The following is a 20,573-nucleotide window of genomic DNA, read 5'->3' on the forward strand; positions in this document are numbered from 1 at the left end:
GTGTTAGAGTTTCTTTGGTTTAGAAAAGTGGAAAGGCAGATAACGAAGAGGATGTCTAATGGTGCGATGTATCAAAGAGGAGCAACATCAGGGCTCAGGTACTATTTACTTGTGTAGAGTTCTGAAGGTATCCAATGTTTTAGCAACCTCCAGAAATGAGATAGAAAGAGAGAGGTACTGCTGCATTTTAAAATATGTGCAGTTCACGGTCTTTTTTACAAAATTATTATTGGTGCCACTATTGTCTATTCCTCCTCATGAACATACGAACATATGAATTAGGAGCTGGAATAGGCCGCTCCACCCCTCACGCCTGCTCCACCATTCAATAAGATCGATTACAGCCTCAACTCCACATTCCTGCCGACCCCCGATAACCTTTCACCCCTTTGCTTATCAAGAATCTATCTAGCACTACCTTAAAGATATCCAAAGACCCTGCTTCCACCGCCTTTTGAAGAAGAGGGCTCCACAGACTCACAACCCTCTGAGAGAAAAACATTTCTCCTCATCTCTGTCTTAAATAGGTGACCCCTTATTTTTAAACAGTAATCCCTAGTTTTTTGCTTCTCACACTCCATATGCTATTGATAGGTGACCTGGCTAATCAGGAAAATCTGAGACCTCTTTTCTAATGCCCCTGGGGAATGCCTTGCTGTTTTATAATGGTTTCTCATTGACTACGACATCTATGAGTTAGCGCGAACAAATAAATTCAACCAGACTCCTTACTCCTGATTAGTAACTTGCACCAAGTCCTCTTCACATGTCAGCCCTGTGCTGTCTGGCAATGTATCAATTTTTAAATTCTCATCCTTGTTTTTAAATCCCTCCATATGGCCTCGTCCCTCCATATCTCTGTAACCTCCTCCAGCTCTATAACCCTCAGATCTATGTGCACCTCCAGCTCTGGCCTACTGTTCATCCCTGATTTTAATCTCTCCACCACTGGCAGCTGTACCCTCAGCTACCCAAGGTCCTAAGCTCTGGAATCCTCTGCCCCCTCCCCTCCCCACCCGGCTATCTTTCCCTGCTCCTTCACATTGCATTGGTGAGACAGCATCGAGAGTACTGTGCATATAGCTTTGATCTCCTTATTTAAGGAGGGATACATTTGCATTGGAAACAGTGCAGACAAGATTCACTAGATTGATTCCTAGTGGGATGAAGGGGTTGTCTTATGAGGAAAGGTTGAGCAGGCTGGGCCAATACTCATTGGAGTTTAGAAGAATGAGGAGGCGATCTTACTGAAATGTGTAAGATTTTGAGGGAGCGTGACGTGGTAAGTTCTGCAAGGATATCCTGAATTTTCGTGTGGGCGAAGGAAACTCCAACCTGTGCATTTTTTGTGCCTTCTAAAATGCACATCTGACCCATTTTGAAATCATTGGAAAAAGAAATAAATCTCCAACAATCTAATAAAACCCTGAATTCAAACACATTATCATTGATTCCAGAAAAAAACTACTCCAGTGAAAAAGGAAATGTAACCCTTTAAGTGCCTATTAGGGTTGTAAACAAATACTCATCAAAGACACATTCTGTTTTTACAGCCTCTTAAAAGTTTCAATTGTTCTTGGATAAATAGACCACCTGGTGAGCGAAAGCATATTGAGTTCTTGAAACCCAGCAAAGCATTCATAGTGGCTTCAGTTGTCATAACAAAAGCTACCAGCTATATTGCCTGAAACTGAATGAATAGAGTGGTGTCTCATTTCTATTTCAAGGCAGAGTGTCTTTCAATAAATGGAGAGGTACAGAGATTTTTTTTCAACTTTCAAAAGCAGGAGTTTTTTTTTAAAACAGCCAGAGCCATCAGTTCATTTAATTCACAGCATAAAACCTGACAGCAGAGACTGATAGGACATTTTTAAAAAAACTTTTTAAATGTATTATTGCACTTTTGACAATTGGAAAAGAACTGTAGTGAATGACAACAATTATGCTGGTCAATGTAAGGGTCAACTTATATTTGCAGAACAGAGACCTGTGCTGAAAAGGGAAATAGTGGGGAGGTGGTGGAAGTACTCCTGAGCTGATTATAAGCCCATTGAACTGCCCATTGAAAAATCCTCCTGTGGCCAACAAGCCCTGGCATAGGACATGAACCTGGCGTGGCCACCACTGCTGGAGTGATTAAAATCAAGGATGCGCAAGAAGCCGGAATTGGAGGAGTGCCAATATCTCAGTGGGAACCAGGCTATACCAATGAATGTCCCCCAACCTGGCAGCCTTCATGGCTCCTTCATTCAAGGGCAATCCATGGTGTAAAAGTATGACTTGAAGATTCTATGGAATGCCTTTGGGAAACTAAATGTAGGGATGACAGCAATGCAAGACCCAGGGACAAGATCCGAGGAGAAACAGAATGCCACACACTCTTGGTGCAGTGCATTATCAGCATTCTCAAGCAGCAATTCATATGTTTGGACTCCCAAAGAGTACTGTAGCCTACTGTGTACTACACAATGCTGCTCTATTGTTGACTGAAGCCAGGGTATAGGCAGAAGAAGATAGGCCCCAGCAACCAGAAGGCAAATCTGTTCATGAGACCAAAGACTTGTCTGTACAAGAGGCTAACTCAGTAGGAGCAAACTTTAATTATATGCACGAGAGTCATCTCCACCTGTACTCAGTACTCTTGCCAAGTAAAGTATCACCTCCAGTGGCTGCAACTATATATTAAGAATGCCTTAATTAATACCTTAATTTCCCTCATAATAAAAGAGCTGTCAGAGCATATTACAGAGTGAGCCTGTTCAACTGTTACTGATTCTCACAGTGTGACCTAGGTGTGTTCAGTGTTTTGCCCTGGTGTTTTCCCTCAGTATGTGGTGTGCCTACTGCTTCCTACCTATCTGGGAGGACAAGGTGCCCACAGTCAATATCTGCCCTTAGGGATAGAGTGAAGCACAGTTGAGGTACATTATAAGCCAACAATGTAAAATGAAGCCACATGTTCACCATTAGCTCTGCAGCCTTGCAAAACCCGACAAATTATTCCCTCACATTCCACCAGCTGGAAACCAGCTCGTCATTCCTCAGTCTCTCCCTCCCTCTCTCACTCTCTCTGTCTCGCTCTCCGTGTCACATCCGTCCAATGCCATCGCAGGGTGGCCCTTCAACTTTAAAAAAAACCACAATTCCCTGTAGGATCTCCAAATTAATGTCATGGAATGGGGGAATTTTTCCCTCTGTTTCCAGCCATGTATGGTTGCAAGATGAGATTTAGGTGTGACTAGCAACCCTTTAAGAGCTGCCCACACCAGGTAATCCACCCCATTGACCAAGTGACACCTCCAGCATATCATGCACTGTTTGCTGAGAACACCAAATAATGACTAAAATGAGCTGGCTCTGCATTATTAACGTAAGACCAGTAGTGGGCAGCGACCCCAATCCCACTCTGTAGAGAAATGCATTAAGACAAATGCCAAAGTGAACTCTGAACCTGAGCGGATATAGATTCGGTCAGTTCAAGAGCTACAGGTAAACAGAAGAGGACTGTTCACTGTGGCCTACTGTCTGAAGAGCCATATTGGGACAGGAAATGAGACACTTGTTCAATCTCCCGCTGAAGACCGAAGTCTCGATCATGTAAAGAAACCCGAATTAAGTTAACACTCTCTAACAGATGTTTCGGTTGAAAACCTCACAAAACATGTGGCCATTAATCGGATAGGAGGCTGCATTGGGAAGAAAGAAAGGGGCAATGGGAAGCGTGTGGTTGTGTTTCAGGAATAAAGAATGGAAGCTGGTCGGTGTGTTGTTTATTTAGAAAGAAAGCCTTATGGTCGATTTGTGACCGGCTGGAATCATGGCCCTTGTCCAAAAGTTAGCGAGTACTCTGGGCCATTCTAAGTGCTCAAGCTGTTAAAGTCCAGCATAAAATATTAAAGAAAGGACAACTAATTCTATGTTGAGTTCATAAGACTGAGGTCTATCTTGCTTGCTCAGAATCAGGGTTTTGGGTGGTGGGGGGTGGGGTGGGTGGAAACTTGAATTTGAGAGGACGTTGTGAGTTGGTCATGAAACTAATCTAAGAGGATAAAAAATGCTTTATTGTTCACCTCAGTCCATCTCTGTCACTTAGTCGTTTATGAATTGTTGTCACAGTTGCAAATTCAGCAGCTGAGTTGTACGCACAAACCACATGAACGGTCAGTTAATCTAAGGCTTGAAGATTCATGGATTGTAATCACAGTGATTAAGCTGGGATCCTTCAGCACTGACCCTGAGGGTGTTTGCTGGTGGGGAGGGGGGTGTGGTGGGCTCAATGGTTTCTTTGCATCACCCAGATTTTTCCTTGACTCCCCTTGTGCAGATGAAGTACCTGAAGTTGCATTAAAAAAGACTTGCATTTCAGCTTTATAGCCAGTGAAACATTTGCTGAACATAGTCACTGCCACAATGTTAGGAGATGGCTTTAAGCTTCTGGTGAAGTTTCTCACCAAGTCCTTAGCCTGTTCCAAATCTGTTTTCCTTTGATTTAGAGACCGACAGGTGTTACTTGGCAGCTTTGGCTTCGTGGTAGCACTCTCATCTCTAAGGCAGAAGGTTATAGGTTTAAATCCCATTCCAGTATGTAATCCAAGTTGAGGGAACATATAAATTAGGGGCAGAAGTAGGCCCTTGAGTCTGCTGCAACATTTAATAAGATCATAGCTGATCTGATAGTAACCTCAAATCTGTATCCTGCCTATCCCTATCACCCCCTTGCTTACCAAGAATCTATCCACTTCTGTTTTAAAAATATTCAAAGACTCTGCTTCCACCTCAGGAAGAGAGTTCCAAAGACTAAAAACCCTATGAGTGAAAAAAATTTCACCTTTCAGTTTTAAATGGGTGACCCCTTATTTTTAAACAATGACCCCTGGTTCTAGATTCTCCCACAAGAGGAAACATCCTTTCCACATCCACTCTGTCAAGGCCTCTCAGGATCTTAAAGGTTTCAATTAAGTTTCCCCTTACTCTTCTAAACTCCAGTGGATACAAGCCTAGCCTGTCCAACCTTTCATCATAAGACAACCCACCCATTCCAGGTATTAGTCTGGTAAAGTTTCTCTGAACTGCTTCCAACACGGTCAGAGGTGCCATCTACCAAATAGGACATCAAATTAAGGTCCTGTTTGCCTTTTTTTGAAAGGCAACGAGGACCTTGCAAAAAGTCTAATCCTTCACATCCTCCTGCCACAGCAATGAGTTTGTGCGAAGTACTGTCAAGGAAACGTATTACCTTCATTTTTGGGGAATTTCACTTCAGTTGAAAAGCAGCTTTATTTATGCAGAGAGAAACTACGCCTTCACAATTAGATAGTCTGTTTAGATACCATCAACAGGATATTTGATAATTACGTTTTTGGATGAGACATTAAACCAAGCCCCCGTCTTCCTTCTCAAGTGGGGTGTAACAGGTGGCATGTGCACTATTCGACGAAGAGTTGGGGGATTTCTCCCCACTGTTCTGGCCAATATTTATTCCTCAACCAACACCTAAAGATGTGATTGTTTATTTAGTTGCACAAAGCAAGTTCCCATGAACGGCCAGTTGGCTGCTGCCTTTCTGACGTTGCAGCAGTGACAACAAAAGTACTTAATTGGTTGTAATGTGCTTTGAGACACCACCGGTGCACAGTGGCAGCAGCGTGTACCATCTACAAGATGCACTGCAGCAACTCACTAAAGCTCCCTCTACCACACCTTCCAAACCCACAGCCACTACCATCTAGAAGGACAAGGGTAGCAGACACATGGAAACACAGCCAGCTGGAAGTTCCCCTCCAAGTCACTCACCATCCTTACTTGGAAATATATCACCATTCCCTCACTGTCACTGGGCCAAAATCCTGGAACTCCTCCCCTAACTGCACTGTGGGTGTACTTACACCACATGGACTGTAGCGGTTCAAGAGGTCAGCTCACCACCACCTTCTCAAGGGCAGTTAAGGATGGGCAACAAATGCTGGCCTAGCCAGCGATGTCTACACCTCATCGAAGATTTTTTTAAAATTGGTGGTCATGAAAGGTGCTATATAAATGCAAGTCTTTCTTTTCATATATATATATATATAATTGTGAGATCTTTTCTTGCTTTCTGCAACAGGTGAAATATCAAAAATTGGCCATTCTTTCAAACAAAAAGTTGGAAAACTTTTACTAGACTTTCTCTGAACTTCTGCGCATTCTTTCTTAGTCCTCTAATTGCAAGACTCTTACAGCCAGGATAGAGGAAACACTGAACTCCTAATGAACCATACAATCCAAGAAAAATCTGTTTCTCTGACTTTTTGAAGCCAATCTGTTCATCGCAAGCCTGACTAATTATCTCAACTGGAGGAACCTTCTTTTATTCGTTTACGGGATGTGGGCATCGCTGGCTAGACCAGCATTTGTTGCCCATCCCTAATTGCCCTTGAGAAGGTGGTGGTGAGCTGCCTTCTTGAACCGCTGCATTCCATGTGATGTAGGTACACCCACAATGCTGTTGGGAAGGGATTCCCAGGATTTTGACCCAGCGACAGTGAAGGAATGGCGATATATTTCCAAGTCAGGATGGTGTGTGGCTTGGAGGGGAACTTTCAGGTGGTTGTGTTCCCATGTATCTGCTGCCCTTGTCCTTCTAGATGGTAGCAGCCATGGGTTTGGAAGGTCTAAGAAGCCTTGGGGAGTTTCTACGGTGCATCTTGTAGATGATACACAATGCTGCCACTGTTCATCGGTGGTGGAAAGAGTGAGTGTTTGTGGATGGAGCGCCAGTTAAGCGGGCTGTTTTGTCCTGGATGGTGTCAAGCCTCTTGAGTGTTGCTGGAGCTGCACTCATCCAAGCAAGTGGTGAATATTCCATCACACTCCTGACTTGTGCCTTGTAGATGGTGGACAGGCTTTGGGAAGTCAGGAGGTGAGTTATTTGCTGTAGAATTCTTAGCCTCTGACCCGCTCTTGTAGCCACAGAATTTATATGGCTAGTCCAGTTCAGTTCCTGGTCAATGGTAACGCCCCAGGATGTTGATAGTGGGAAAATCAGTGATGGTAATGCCATTGAATGTCAAGGGGTGATGGTTAGATGCTCTCTTGTTGGAGATGGTCATTGCTTGGCACTTGTGTGGCATGAATATTACTTGCCAATTGTCAGCCCAAGCCTGGATGTTGTCCGGATCTTGCTGATGGGGCTTCCATCTGACAGATTGGCTCCAATAAAGAGCATAGTCTTTGCTGAAGGGGTTCCTCCTCACATGATAAATACAGCAATGGCAAGCGGATTCATTTTATGATTATCTCAGCTACCTGGGGCAGAATTTACATGGGAGCTCCTATTACTGACAATAACCACATTTATTTTATATATAAAAAGTTTTAATTTAGGATATTCAAATGTAAAACCCAACCAACCAACAACAGTTCAATGGTATAAAATCACAACCATCAGCATCCAACTGGAATAGGGAGTGAACATAAAACAGCACATTTTCTAGTACTGATTTGTGCCATTGTTACATCAGTAGAGAGTTTTATCTCAATCGGGAGAGAAGGAAAGACTTGCATTTCAACGGCGTGTTTCATGACTTCCGGGTATCCCAAAGCATTTTACAGCCAATGAAGTACTTTTGCGGTGTAGTCACTGTTGGAATGTAGCAGACACGATAGCTAATTTGCACACAGCAAACTCCCACAAACAATAATGTGACGATGCCCAGATGATTTGTTTTTGTAATGTTAATTGAGTGATAAATATTGGCCAGGGCACTGGGAATAACTTCTCTGCTCTTCTTCGAAATAGTACCGTGGGATCTATGGTGTCCACCTGAAGGGGGGGCAGACCTCATATCGGTTTAAAATCTCATCCAGAAGGTGGCACCTCCAAAACGCAGCATTCCCTCTCTACTGCACTGGAGTGTCAGCCTAGGTATTTTGTGCTCAAGTCTCTGTAACCTATAGGCACATGACTCAGAGGCAAGGGTGCTACTCTCAGAGCCACGATTGAGAAGTATATGCTCAAGGCTTTCCTTGATCAGCTCATTTGTATATCCATTGCAGTAGTGATTGGAAATCCAGTGCAAAATGGGTGCAAGTTAATAGGATAGAGAAAAAAGAGTGTTTCCACTTGAAGGGAAGAGCTAAACTTGATCATACTGCAGAGAGAGTTAGACCAAACAGGGTGGGAGGAAGCTTAAGTGGAGGATAAACATCAGCATGTACTAATGGGCCAAAGCGCCTGTTTCTTTACTCTATATTCTACATAATTCAGTATAATGCACTGGGATGCATTTAAAAACACAGTTCTAACTGGACACTGTGGCACAAGGAGGTGAGGAAAATTCACTGCTGGCTCACTCACTTGACCCACATCAAACTCACCATAGTATTATTCATTTCGTCACCATAGTATTAGCGGCTGTGATTACAGTATTATTAAATAAGGGCTGTTGGGACTCTGATGTAACTTAATGGCACAAGCATCAGAACTACCATCTGCTCCATTTTCCTGCCTCGAAAATATACTTGCCCTTGCTGCACAAGAAATTCACCCCTGAACATTTCTCTACATCTGCCGAGGACAAAGAAGATGATTTTCATATATTGTGTTATTGCCTGGCCAGCATTTCCATTAGGAAGAGCATGTCTGTTTAGAAAAAGAGGGGGCGGCTGGCAACAGTGCATTTCTTTAGGTCATTAATCCAGGCCCCGGATTGCTGGGAATACCACATTTACAATGGTGACAGAATATCACCACTTCCACAGTAATGAAAGGTACTTTACATGTAAACACGGCCCAAGCTTTTGATTACCTTCAAACACAATCAGACAGAGAAATAGGATTATAATCTTGGATGCAAGCCAACTTGCATCCAGGTAGACCTGTTAAATCTACAGAGGGTGGCCAATCATTGGATGATGGGCTTGGCTATTTCAATTGCCTGGTTGGAATCTAAATGGTCATTGGTGGAAAAGACTATCACAATCATATGTTTACACCAACTGTTCCTTGTCCTCCAGCCTCTCAGAATCAAGAAATATGGGGATAGGACAGGATAGTGGAATTGAGGTAGAATTTCAGCCATGATCTTATTGAAGGGAGAGTATAGCCGCCTTCTGTTCTTGTGTTCAGTGCTTATGTGCTATTAATGAGGACCTGAAATAGGACAATAATTGTTTGGATTAAATCCCTGGTTGAATGACCAGGATTACTTGGACCATCTTTTCCATCTTTTATCCCTGACCCATCAGCTAGTGTCGGTAGTCACAATATACAAGCTGAATAGAGGCTACAGCTTCTACTATTAAAACCTTGTATCACATGGGAGGTAAACCTATTGAATGTTTTCAATGTGTCTGCATTGAAAAAGTGCACAGCATCGTCGACATGATAACACTGGTATGTCGATGATATTTTCTCACCTTCGCAGATTATGTATTCCTAGCTAAATATCATTGAATCAACCCCACGCTTCTCTCTGAGGTAATCTTCACCTTGAATAAGCTTAAAAATGAGGAGTGATGTGTATAACATGCAGCCAATTTATCGTCTGCCATTTCACACAAGTGAACAATGTCAAAATGTGACCCCTTTTTCTGTCTTATCCAAGTTCCTCGTAAGCTTCCAACAATTAATTTTGACCATTAGAGCATCAATGATAAAGAAACTGCATCATAGATTCTCTAAGCTTGAAGCTGAATGATGGCGTAGTGTTACTGGACTAGCAATCCACAGACCTGGATTAATGACCTGGTAGGTATGAGTGCAGATCCACCCCGCCCCCACCCCCCCCTCCCACACAGGAAATTTAAATACAGTTAATTAAGTAAATGTGGAATTATAAAAGCTAGTATTAAACCACAAAGCTGTTAGACTATTGTAAAAGCCCATCTCGTTCACTTGTGCCTTTAGCAAAGGAAATCTGCTGCCTTTACCCCATCTGGCCGAGATGTAACTTCAGATCCACAGTGATGTGGTCAACTCTCAACTACCCTCTGAAATGGCCTAGAAAGCTATTCGGTTGTACCAAAAATTGCTATGGGACTGCAGTGCTCAATGCTACTGTTTCAAGGCTATTTAAGGATGGGCATTTCCAGCAACACCTAGGAATGAATCAAAAAAAAAACTTTCCAAAGAAACGTACTGCACTCTTTCTCTCTCAGGTGTATTCTTCGGGTTTAAGAGAAAATCAATTGCCATTCGTGTGCTTTTTTGAGAAAATGATGGAGATGGAACACAACTTTGGATAGGAGGAGCCAATGAACTAGAACTTATTTTTTCCATAGCTTCTTAGATCAAAACAAAACAACAAAGAGTAGACGTGATTTTAAACGTCCTTTCCACTTGTTATGTGCATAGTGAGCTTACTGCTCCGTTAGGATGAGGCAATAAGATGTCATGATTCACAGATTATTTCCTGTGACTATTTTAAGGAACCAAGAGTGGGTCAGCAGTAATTGTCACCTTCTCCTCATTTCCTGCTTTTCATTCAAAAATGCTTTTCGAATCGCCTCAGAGTGGCCCTGCACACTGCTGCAAACATTGTTTTATACAGTCCTTAATGAAAGATTCACTTCACAAATAGCCACAATATTTTTTGGTAAAAATTTATCTTATTCACAAAATATCTCAAAGAACGTTACAAACATTTCAAAATGGTTATTACAAAAAGTGCAATGATATTCAAATTTTTTACATAAATCATGTTGCCCTCTGAGGCGCTTCAATACCATTGTCATACATGTAATATTCACTGTATACATTCAATGTGAGTCATACAGCCCGAGATGTTCAATGCAGTTTCTAGCCCCTCAGTGCACTATGGCTGAAAGGCCTTAGACAGCGACTGAGGACCACCTTTTTATTTGCAAAAATATACTTTATTCATAAAATGCCTTAAAGAACATTACAGTAGCTGAAATGTTGTACCCAGTGGGGCAGGGATTCGGGGAAAAGTGCATCCATCACAATCAGCCATTAAGTCTTCCTTCTACACCAGTCCTCCCGGGTCAAACTTGCATCAGTGTGCTGGATGCTTTTCTTTTAATTTGTTCATGGAATGTAGGTGTCGCTGGCTGGGCCAGCATTTATTGCCCATCCCTAATTGCCCTTGAGAAGGTGGTGGTGAGCTGCCATCTTGAACCGCTGCAGTCCATGTGGAGTAGGTACACCCACAGTGCTGTTAGGGAGGGAGTTCCAGGATTTTGACCCAGTGACAGTGAAGGAACAGCGATATATTTCCAAGTCAGGATGGTGTGTGGCTTGGAGGGGAACTTCCAGGTAATGGTGTTCCCATGTGTCTGCCGCCCTTGTCCTTCTAGATGGTTGGAAGATGCTACTGAAGGAGGCTTGATGAGTTGCTGCATTGCATATTGTAGATGGTACACACTGCTGGCACTGCGTGTCAGTGGTGAAGGGAGTGAATATTTAAGCTGGTTGACTGGGTGCCAGTCAGGTGGGCTGCTTTGTCCTGAATGGTGCCAAGCTTCTTGAGCGTTTGCAGAGCTGCACTCATCCAGGCAGTGGAGAGTATTCCATCACACTCCTGATGTGTACCTTGTAGATGGCGGAGAATGAGCAATTAGGAAGTGAGTTACCACCATTGCCATGGACCACAGTTTCAGGCAAAGGAACTCTTGATTCCACAGTGGAGCTGAATTAACAGCTTTAAATAAACAGGACCTGCAGAATTTTTTTATTCAATTACGGGATATGAGGCATCGCTGGCTGGGCCAGCATTTGTTGCCCATCCTTAATTGCCCTTGAGAAGGCGGTGGTGAGCTCTCTTCTTGAACTGCTGCAGTCCACATGGTGTAGGTACACCTATAGTGCTGTTAGGGAAGGAGTTCCAGGATTTTAGCCCAGTGACAGTGAAGGAACAGTGATATATTTCCAAGTCAGGATGGCGAGTGGCTTGGAGGGGAACTTCCAGGTGGTGGTGTTCCCATGTGCCTGCTGGTTGAAGATTACAAACAAATCTCTGGGGCATTGGCTTATGCCTGTTTGGCCAGAAGTAAGTTATTCCTGGTGGATTAAGATCTATTTTGTACTGTTGGACGATTATCGGGTGCAGCCAGTGCATTCTGGAAAATTACAGGCATGCCCCCCCATCGCTTGGTGTCCTTGGAAATCAGTGCATGGAAAATTACAGTCTCATTTTCTGATATGCCAAGATTCCTCCAATGGCAAGGAGCCTCACAAGATGTGCCCTTAATATTCCTGATTGGAAATAGCATAGGAAGCAAGTCCAAATTTCCGAGCAGATTTCAGTTTCCACCACACAGCACATTTTACACACCTCAAACTCAGTAATCTAGCTTGAGTTCTCCTTTAAGGACTTTCTAACTAATTACTAAGCAACCCCTTTTATACTCTACCAATTAAAGTTTCTGTAAGAAGTTCAAAGCAAAACTCCAGTGGCCAACTCATTATTACAACTTTGAAAGTATGTACGAGTTACTAATTTTCTCCTTATAGAAATCGCAGAACTTTTAAGCTGTTCATGGTGTTTAAAACTAAATTACAGATAGTTGATGCAATTTTTACATCTGACATTAGGTTCGTCTTTCTATTGCAGCTGCCCTCAAAGGATCATTTCCCAGCTTGTAATTATTATTTATAGAAACCAAATTTTCAACATCTCAGCTTTGCTAATGCAAATAGTAAAATATAAAAAACTTGCGCATTTCTCTAATTGTAATTATACAGCATTATTAATGGTTGACAGATTAATGGTCATGTTGATAGATAACTTTGTATTAAAAGCAGAGCCGCAGATCAATTTGCATTACATTGTACGTTACACCTGCAACATGTAATTATACATCAGAATCCTTCCTGATTGATTGTGAATATTCTTCAGTAACTATTGCAAGCTAAAGATTAGTGCGGGTTTACTATTTAAACATATTAAAACATTTGAAACTTCAATTACAAACTCAAAAATGTTATTTAATGAAGTGCCATGATTTACTCCAACAAAGATATAAGCGGTCTTGGCTGTGTGGCTGTATTCTTCCCTCTGAGTCAATGGGTATAAGCCCCACTTCAGAGACTTGAGAGCAAAAATCCAGACTGACACTCCCAGAACCAGATGCGGCAGACACATGGGAACACCACCACCTGGAAGCTCCCCTCCAAGCTGCACTCCGCCCTGGCTTGGAACTATATCGCCGTTCCCAGTGTAGTGCTGAAGGACTGCTGCACTGTTGGAGGTGCTGTCTCTGGGATGAGGAAGTAAGGGCTCTGAATGCTCTCTCGAGTGTATGTAAATGATCCCATGGCACTAGCTGGGAAACATACAGGGGAGTTCTCCCCAGTGTCCTTGCCAATGTTCCTCCCTCAATCAAAATCGCTAAAACAGATTATTTGATCATTATCTCATTATAGGAAGATCACTATGCACTAAAATCATCCCAATAATAGTAGGAAATCAGAGGAGAAAGGGAGGGAGGAACTTAAGACAGTCATTATCACTAGAGAGAAAGTACTAAGAAAATTAATGGGACTAAAGGCTAACATGTTCCCCAGACCTGATGACCTGCATTTTAGGATCGTAAAAGAAGTGGCTGCAGATATAGTGAATGCATTGATTGTAATCTTCCAAAATTCCCTAGATTCTGGAAAGGTCCCTGTGGATTAAACCCCTGCAAATGCAACATCCCTATTCAAGAAAGGAGGGAGAGAGAAAGCAGGGAACTGTAGCCTGGAATTATTCGGAATAGGTAGCCCAACATCTTTCATTGAGAAAATGCTAAAATCCATTTTTAAGGAAGTAATAGCAGGACTTTTAGAAAATCTAAATATAATCAAGCAGAGTCAACATGGTTTTATGAAAGGGAAATTATGTTTGACAAATTTATTAGAGTTCTTTGACGATATAGCAAGTAGGATGAATAAAGGGGAACCAGTAAATGTTGTGTGTTTGGATTTCCAAAAAGTATTCGAAAAGGTGCCACATAGAAGGTTACTGCACAAGATAAGAGCTCATGATGTTGGGGGTGATAGCATGGATAGAGGATTGGCTAACTGACAGAAAACAGAGTCAGGATAAATGCGCCATTATAAGGTTGGCAAACTGTAAGTAGTGGGGTGTTGCAGGGACCAGTGCTGCAGCCTCGACAAGTTATGATCCATATTAAAGATCTAGATGAAAGTACCGAGTGTATTGTAGTTAAGTTTGCTGATGATACAAAGATAGTTGGGAAAGTAAGTAAGGAGGACAAAAAGAGGCTGCAAAGGGATATAGATTAGTTGAGTGGGCAAATATTTGACAGATGGAATATAATGCAGGAAATGTGAAGTTATCCACTTTGGTAGGAAGAATAGAAAAGTAAGTATTATTTAAATGGAGAGAGAGAGTACAGAATACTGCAGTACAAAGGAACATGAATCACAAAAAGTTAGCATGGAGGTACAGCAAGTAATTCAGAAGGCCTTTATTGCTAGGGGGCTGGAGTATATAAGTAGGGAAGTTGCTACAGAGCAACACCTAGAGCACTGCATACAGTTTTGGTCTCTTTATTTATCTAGGAGGGATATACTTACATTGGAGGCAGCTCAAAGAAGTTTCACCAGGTTAATTTCTGAGATGAAGGGGTTGTCATAAGAGGAAAAGTTGAGCTGGTTGGGCCTATACACCTTGGGGTTTAGAAGAATGAAGTGACTTATTGAGACATAAGATTCTGAGGGGCATTGACAGCATGGGTGCTGAAAGGATGTTTCCTTTTGTGGGGGAATCCAGAACCAAGGGACTCTGTTTCAAAATAAGGGGTTTCCCATTTAACACTGAGATAAGGGGGAACTTCTTCTCTGAGGGTTGTGAACCTTTGGAATTCTCCACTCCAGGGAGGCTTAGTTATTGAATATATTCAAGACTGAGATACACAGATTCTTGAATTATAGGGGAGTCAAGAGTTATGGGTAACAGGCAGGAGTTGAGGCCAAGATCAGACCAGCCATGATCTTATTGAATGGCGAAGCAGGCTCAAGGGGCTAAAAGGCCCACTCCTGCTCCTATTTCTTATGTTTGTATTGTCCGTTATGTTTCCATAATAACAACAGTGCCTGCACTTCCAAAGGCTCTAAAGTGCTTTGGGAAGTTGTGAGAGGTGCTAGGCAAATGCAATTCTTTCTTTTCTTCCTTTACTTCAAGTATTTCAATAACTCTTTAAAACCCTTTCTTTTCCCCAATCTCCCCTTCCAAGGAATTGAAGACACTTTCAAGACTGCAGCCACGGAAATGAGTCTAATGGCTGGAGGTGAAGATATAAATGCTACAGAATTATTCGGAATAGGTAGGTTTCCGATCTTTTGCTGAATGTAAAACTAAAAGACTACATTTTTAAGGTAAATTATTTTCAAGAATTATGGATCAAGTCACGTGGCACTGAACTATATAATCAGTCTCACTTTATAGCTATATATCCAAGTGTTACTGTGTTAATTGAAAAGGACATTGTCTTCACACAGAAAGGATAGGAAACTCTCTCTTCAATCTTTGGCAATGTGATGATACAAATAACCTAAAAAATTGTATCATGGACATATCAGTTAAAGGTGAAGTCACTATATATTGGCATACAATTTTTGGGTTCTTTCCCCCTTCTGCCTATTTAAGTATATGATGTTTCCCATATGCAACACATAGAGTTGCAACTATGAAATATGTGCTGGATTGGCAAGGCTTTGATTACCAGGGCAGCAGGATAATGCAGCCCATTAGACCCTGATATCAGCCCATTGCTGAGTGCTTTGTTGGTGCTTCAAAGCCATACGTCTCCATACGGTTGAACCACCCATTGTAAGTAGCTAACAAAGGGGAACCAAACAAACTGCTTTGCACGGGTGGAATGGGAGAAGAGGAGCAGGCTAGCAGCAATTTTGTAGCTGGTTGCAGTTAGACATTTGCAGCAGCTTAGAGGCCATTGCTATCCTGCTGTGAGAGAGACAGCAGAAGGAGAAATGAAGAAATAGTGAAAAATTGTGTGACTTTTTGCATCTATTATGTGGCTGAAGTTGTTGGCTCCTTCCATCGATAAGAGATCACAGAATCACACAGTGCAGAAGAGGCCCTTCGGCCCATCGAGTCTGCACCGACACATGAGAAACACCTGACCTACCTACCTAACCCCATTTACCAGCACTTGGCCCATAGCCTTGAATGTTATGACGTGCCAAGTGCTCATCCAGGTACTTTTTAAAGGATAAAAACAAAAACACTGCGGATGCTGGAAATCCAAAACAAAAACAGAATTACCTGGAAAAACTCAGCAGGTCTGGCAGCATCGGCGGAGAAGAAAAGAGTTGACGTTTCGAGTCCTCATGACCCTTCGACAGAACTATCGAAGGGTCATGAGGACTCGAAACGTCAACTCATTTCTTCTCCGCCGATGCTGCCAGACCTGCTGAGTTTTTCCAGGTAATTCTGTTTTTGTTTTTACTTTTTAAAGGATGTGAGGCAACCCACTCCACCATCCTCCCAGGCAGTGCATTCCAGACTGTCACCACCCTCTGGGTAAAAAGGTTTTTCCTCACATCCCCCCTAAACCTCCTACCCCTCACCTTGAACTTATGTCCCCTTGTGACTGAGCCTTCAACTAAGGGGAACAGCTGCTCCCTATCCATCCTGTCCATGCCCCTCATAATCTTGTATACTTTGATCAGGTCTCCCCTCAGTCTTCTCTGCTCCAACGAAAACAACCCAAGTCTATCTCTTCGTAACTTAAATGTTTTATCCCAGGCAACATGCTGGTGAATCTCCTCTGCACCCCCTCCAGTGCAATCACATCCTTCCTATAATGTGGTGACCAGAACTGCACACAGTACTCCAGCTGCGGCCTCACCATGGTTCTATACAACTCCAACATGACCTCCCTACTTTTGTAATCTATGACTCGATTGATAAAGGCCAGTATCCCATATGCCTTTTTCATCACCCCACTAACATGTCCCTCTGCCTTCAGAGATCTATGAACACACACGCCAAGGTCCCTTTGTTCCTCAGAACTTCCTAGTGTCATGCCGTTCATTGAATACTTCCTTGTCAAATTACTCCTTCCAAAGTGTATCACCTCACACTTTTCAGGGTTAAATTCCATCTGCCAATTATCTGCCCATTTGACCATCCCGCCAACATCTTCCTGTAGCCCAAGACAGTCAATCTCACTGTTACCCACTCGGCCAATCTTTGTGTCATCCGCAAACTTACTAATCCTACCCCCCGCGTAGTCATCTATGTCGTTTATATAAATGACAAATAATAGGGGACTGAGCACAGATCCCTGTGGTACGCCACTGGACCCTGGCTTCCAGTCACTAAAGCATCCTTCTGTCATCACTCTCTGTCTCCTACAGCTAACCCAATTTTGAATCCAACTTATCAAATTACCGTGTATCCCATGTGCATTTGCCTTCTTTATAAGTCTCCCATGTGGGACCTTGTCAAAGGCTTTGCTGAAATCCATATAAATTACATCAACTACACTACCCTCATCTATACACCTGGTCACCTCCTCAAAAAATTCAATCAAATTTATTAGGCATGACCTCCCTCTGACAAAGCCATGCTGACTATCCCTGATCAAACCTTGCCTCTCCAAGTGGGGATAGATTCTTTCCTTCAGAATTTTCTCTAATAGTTCCCCTACCACTGACATGAGACTCACTGGTCTGTAGTTCCTTGGCTTATCTCTACAACCCTTCTTAAATAGCGGAACCACATTAGCTGTTCTCTAGTCCTCTGGCACCTCCCCGGTGGCCAGAGAGGAATTAAAAATTTGGGTCAGAGCCCCTGCAATCTCCTCCCTTGCCTCCCTCAGCAGTCTGGGACACAAATCATCTGGACCTGGAGGTATGTCCACTTTTAAGCCTGCCAACACCTCCAATACCTCGTCACTCCCTATATCAATTTGCTTAAGAACCTTGCAGTCTCTCTCCCCAAGTTCAATACCTTCATCCCCATCCTCTTGATGATGGACTTGCAGCAAATAACCCATCTTGCTGTGGGTCGGTGGAGTGGTTGGTGTTCATTTGCTGAACGTCTGCCGGCGGCTGTGAAGGCCAATCCTTGAGATGCAGGTCCTGCCACAAAAGCTGCACAGGAAAAGCTGCCATGTGACTTTATAGGTTGTTGTTGTTTTTGGCATTGGTGCATGTTGCTAAGCTGCTGTAGCCACTGGTTGTCACGGGAACGCACACCAGCCCAGAGGAGGTGTCACCGTTTCCCTCTTCTGCCAGCTAGTGACTCCCAGGTGTGATAGTGGATGTTTGGGGCCTTGTAAGCATCCTTGAAGTGGAGCCTTGGGTGCCCTCACTGGTCGTCTGGCTCCAGCTCCCTCGCCAGACAGATACCATGTTAATACCGTCCCTTCTCAAATTTTACCATCATTGTGAATAAAAGGTTCCTGCTCGGGGTCGGGGGGTTTGGTGGGGGGGTGGGGGTGGGTGGTGGTGGAATAAAAAAAAACCTGGAATTTTTGAAATGGGTGGGACACTTACTACACAAAAATTTCAGATTTATTGCGATAAATGCTCTTATTAATTACCAGTTCAATGAGCAGTACCTCTCAAGTGAGATTAAACACGTGCAATAGACAAGCTGGTGAGGCAAAATTGTTTTTTATTTTAGAAAGAGAGATCATGTCATTCCCGTAAAGTGTCCGGAATTTTTTAACTAAATGTTTGTGGCAAAGTGATGAAGTGACGTTGCCTCCGTCAACCACATGCCTGCTGTGCAAAGTTATCAAAATGTTCCTTAAAAATTAAAACAAGCCAAAGGCCAGAAGATGTGAGAGTTGAGGTAAAAGATCAGCCATGATTTTACTGAATGGCGGAACAGGCTCAAAGGGCTAGATGGCCTACTCCTTTTCCTCTTTAATCATCATCATTAGAAATAAGAACATTAAGTGGCTTTGTAAATGGAGGTTTTATGCAGGTTTTCCATGAATGGAGACTCTCTGCAATAATAATGGTGCTTTTTAAAGTCAATACTAACATTATAAATATTCCCCTCCCACCACCAACCCAATCAGATACTGACAGCTGTGAAAGATGGATGAACTGTAAGAGTGAGTTCCTGAAGAAGTACATGCACAAAGTTGTGAACGACCTTCCCAGCTGCCCTTGTTCCTATCCAACAGAGATTGCCTACAGCACGACTGATATCTTCGACCGACCGAAACAGAAGGACTTTCGCTGGAAGGATGCAAGTGGTCCCAAGGAGCGCCTGGAGATCTACAAACCAACTGCGCGCTACTGTATCCGCTCTATGCTGTCCCTGGAGAGCACAACGCTGGCTGCACAGCACTGTTGCTATGATGAGAACATGCAACTAATCACGCGGGGTAAAGGTGGAGGCACACCAAACCTTATCAGCACCGAGTTCTCAGCGGACCTGCATTATAAAGTGGACATTCTTCCATGGATCATTTGCAAAGGGGACTGGAGCCGGTACAATGAGGTCAGACCCCCAAACAATGGTCTAAAATGCACAGAAAACCCTTCAGATGAAGTTTACGAAAGGCAGTTCCAAGAAGCCAGGGAATATTAAAAGCAGTTTCCTTCCTGGAATCGGATTAATAGACTGAACGCTCACTGCCACTTTCTGGAGAAGCTATTTCATTTCCATGTGTGGAAAGACATCCAGTTCACTGGATATGTGCACCCAAAATTAAAATACCATAGAACAGAGTTCAGTCACTTGGCACCTTGTTGATGCTTTGCTTTGCCTGCTCCAAACTTTTGAGGACCGAATTTTTTTTGGCAGCAGCAGGCTAATAGTTCAAAGGGAAAGCTGTGCCCCATTTTTGAACACAGGCAATCAAAGGGAAACACATTTGTTTAATCTAATTCCGTTAGAGGGAACTGCGAGGGTGTGTGTGTGTCTGTGTGTGTATGTATGTATGTGTGGGGAGACAACCCACAGTATTCAAAGCATTCTGTGGATTGGAGGTATTTTCAGTGAATTGAAGTATAAACAAAGGAAGTGGCACTTTTAAAAGTTTTGTCCTTCCCCACCCCCCTCACCCCCAGCCCATTGGCTTTCATATGCTCTTGAGACCCCTCAAGAGATTGTTTATAAGGTATCGCTTGTACTGAATGCAAAAATATGTTACAGAGAATCTCACTTTGTAAAGTTGTGACAGAGAATTTTCTCATGAAACCTCTTTTTAAACAATGTTCTTAAGATTTTTTAAAAGTCTGCATTATTTTTGTATAGTATTTATTGAGCTGCAGTTACACAGATGCACTCCCATTCACGCACTCACACGCGCACACACACATGCACACACACAATGCTTCACGTGGTTTGCTTTTTTTAGATACCATCTAGACTTTGAACCAACTGAGCAGAGTGAAGAATAAGCAGGAGGGTATTAAAAGCAAATCTTAAAATAAATTGTAATTGAATTTTAAGTGTAACCTGGAGGTTGTCCTTCCTCCTCATCACCTCCTTCCCCTCCCCTCCTGTGTGTGAAATCTTTTAACCTGCACCTTTTATCAGTCCATTGCTATCAGATGGGGGTGTGGGACGGTAGGGGGGACAGAAGCGTTTGATCCATGACTGCCTGCAGGGGGACCAGCTGCTGACCTCTATAAG

The 20,573-nt window shown here is 42.9% G+C and overlaps 1 protein-coding gene across 1 annotated transcript in view; it reads left to right on the forward strand.

Annotated features, from left to right (window-relative positions):
* Positions 1 to 20,129, forward strand: part of ism1 (isthmin 1) — an 87,945-nt gene extending 67,816 nt beyond the window's left edge. The window contains exons 5-6 of the mRNA XM_041179385.1: positions 15,181 to 15,270; positions 19,006 to 20,129. Of these exons, the coding sequence (XP_041035319.1) occupies positions 15,181 to 15,270; positions 19,006 to 19,523 (608 nt within the window). The 3' untranslated portion in view covers positions 19,524 to 20,129. The remainder of the gene's footprint in view (positions 1 to 15,180; positions 15,271 to 19,005) is intronic.
* Positions 20,130 to 20,573: the final 444 nt, after the last annotated feature.

The sequence above is a fragment of the Carcharodon carcharias genome, chromosome 2, assembly GCF_017639515.1.
Source record: "Carcharodon carcharias isolate sCarCar2 chromosome 2, sCarCar2.pri, whole genome shotgun sequence".
In the NCBI taxonomy this organism is placed as follows: Eukaryota; Metazoa; Chordata; class Chondrichthyes; order Lamniformes; family Lamnidae; genus Carcharodon; species Carcharodon carcharias.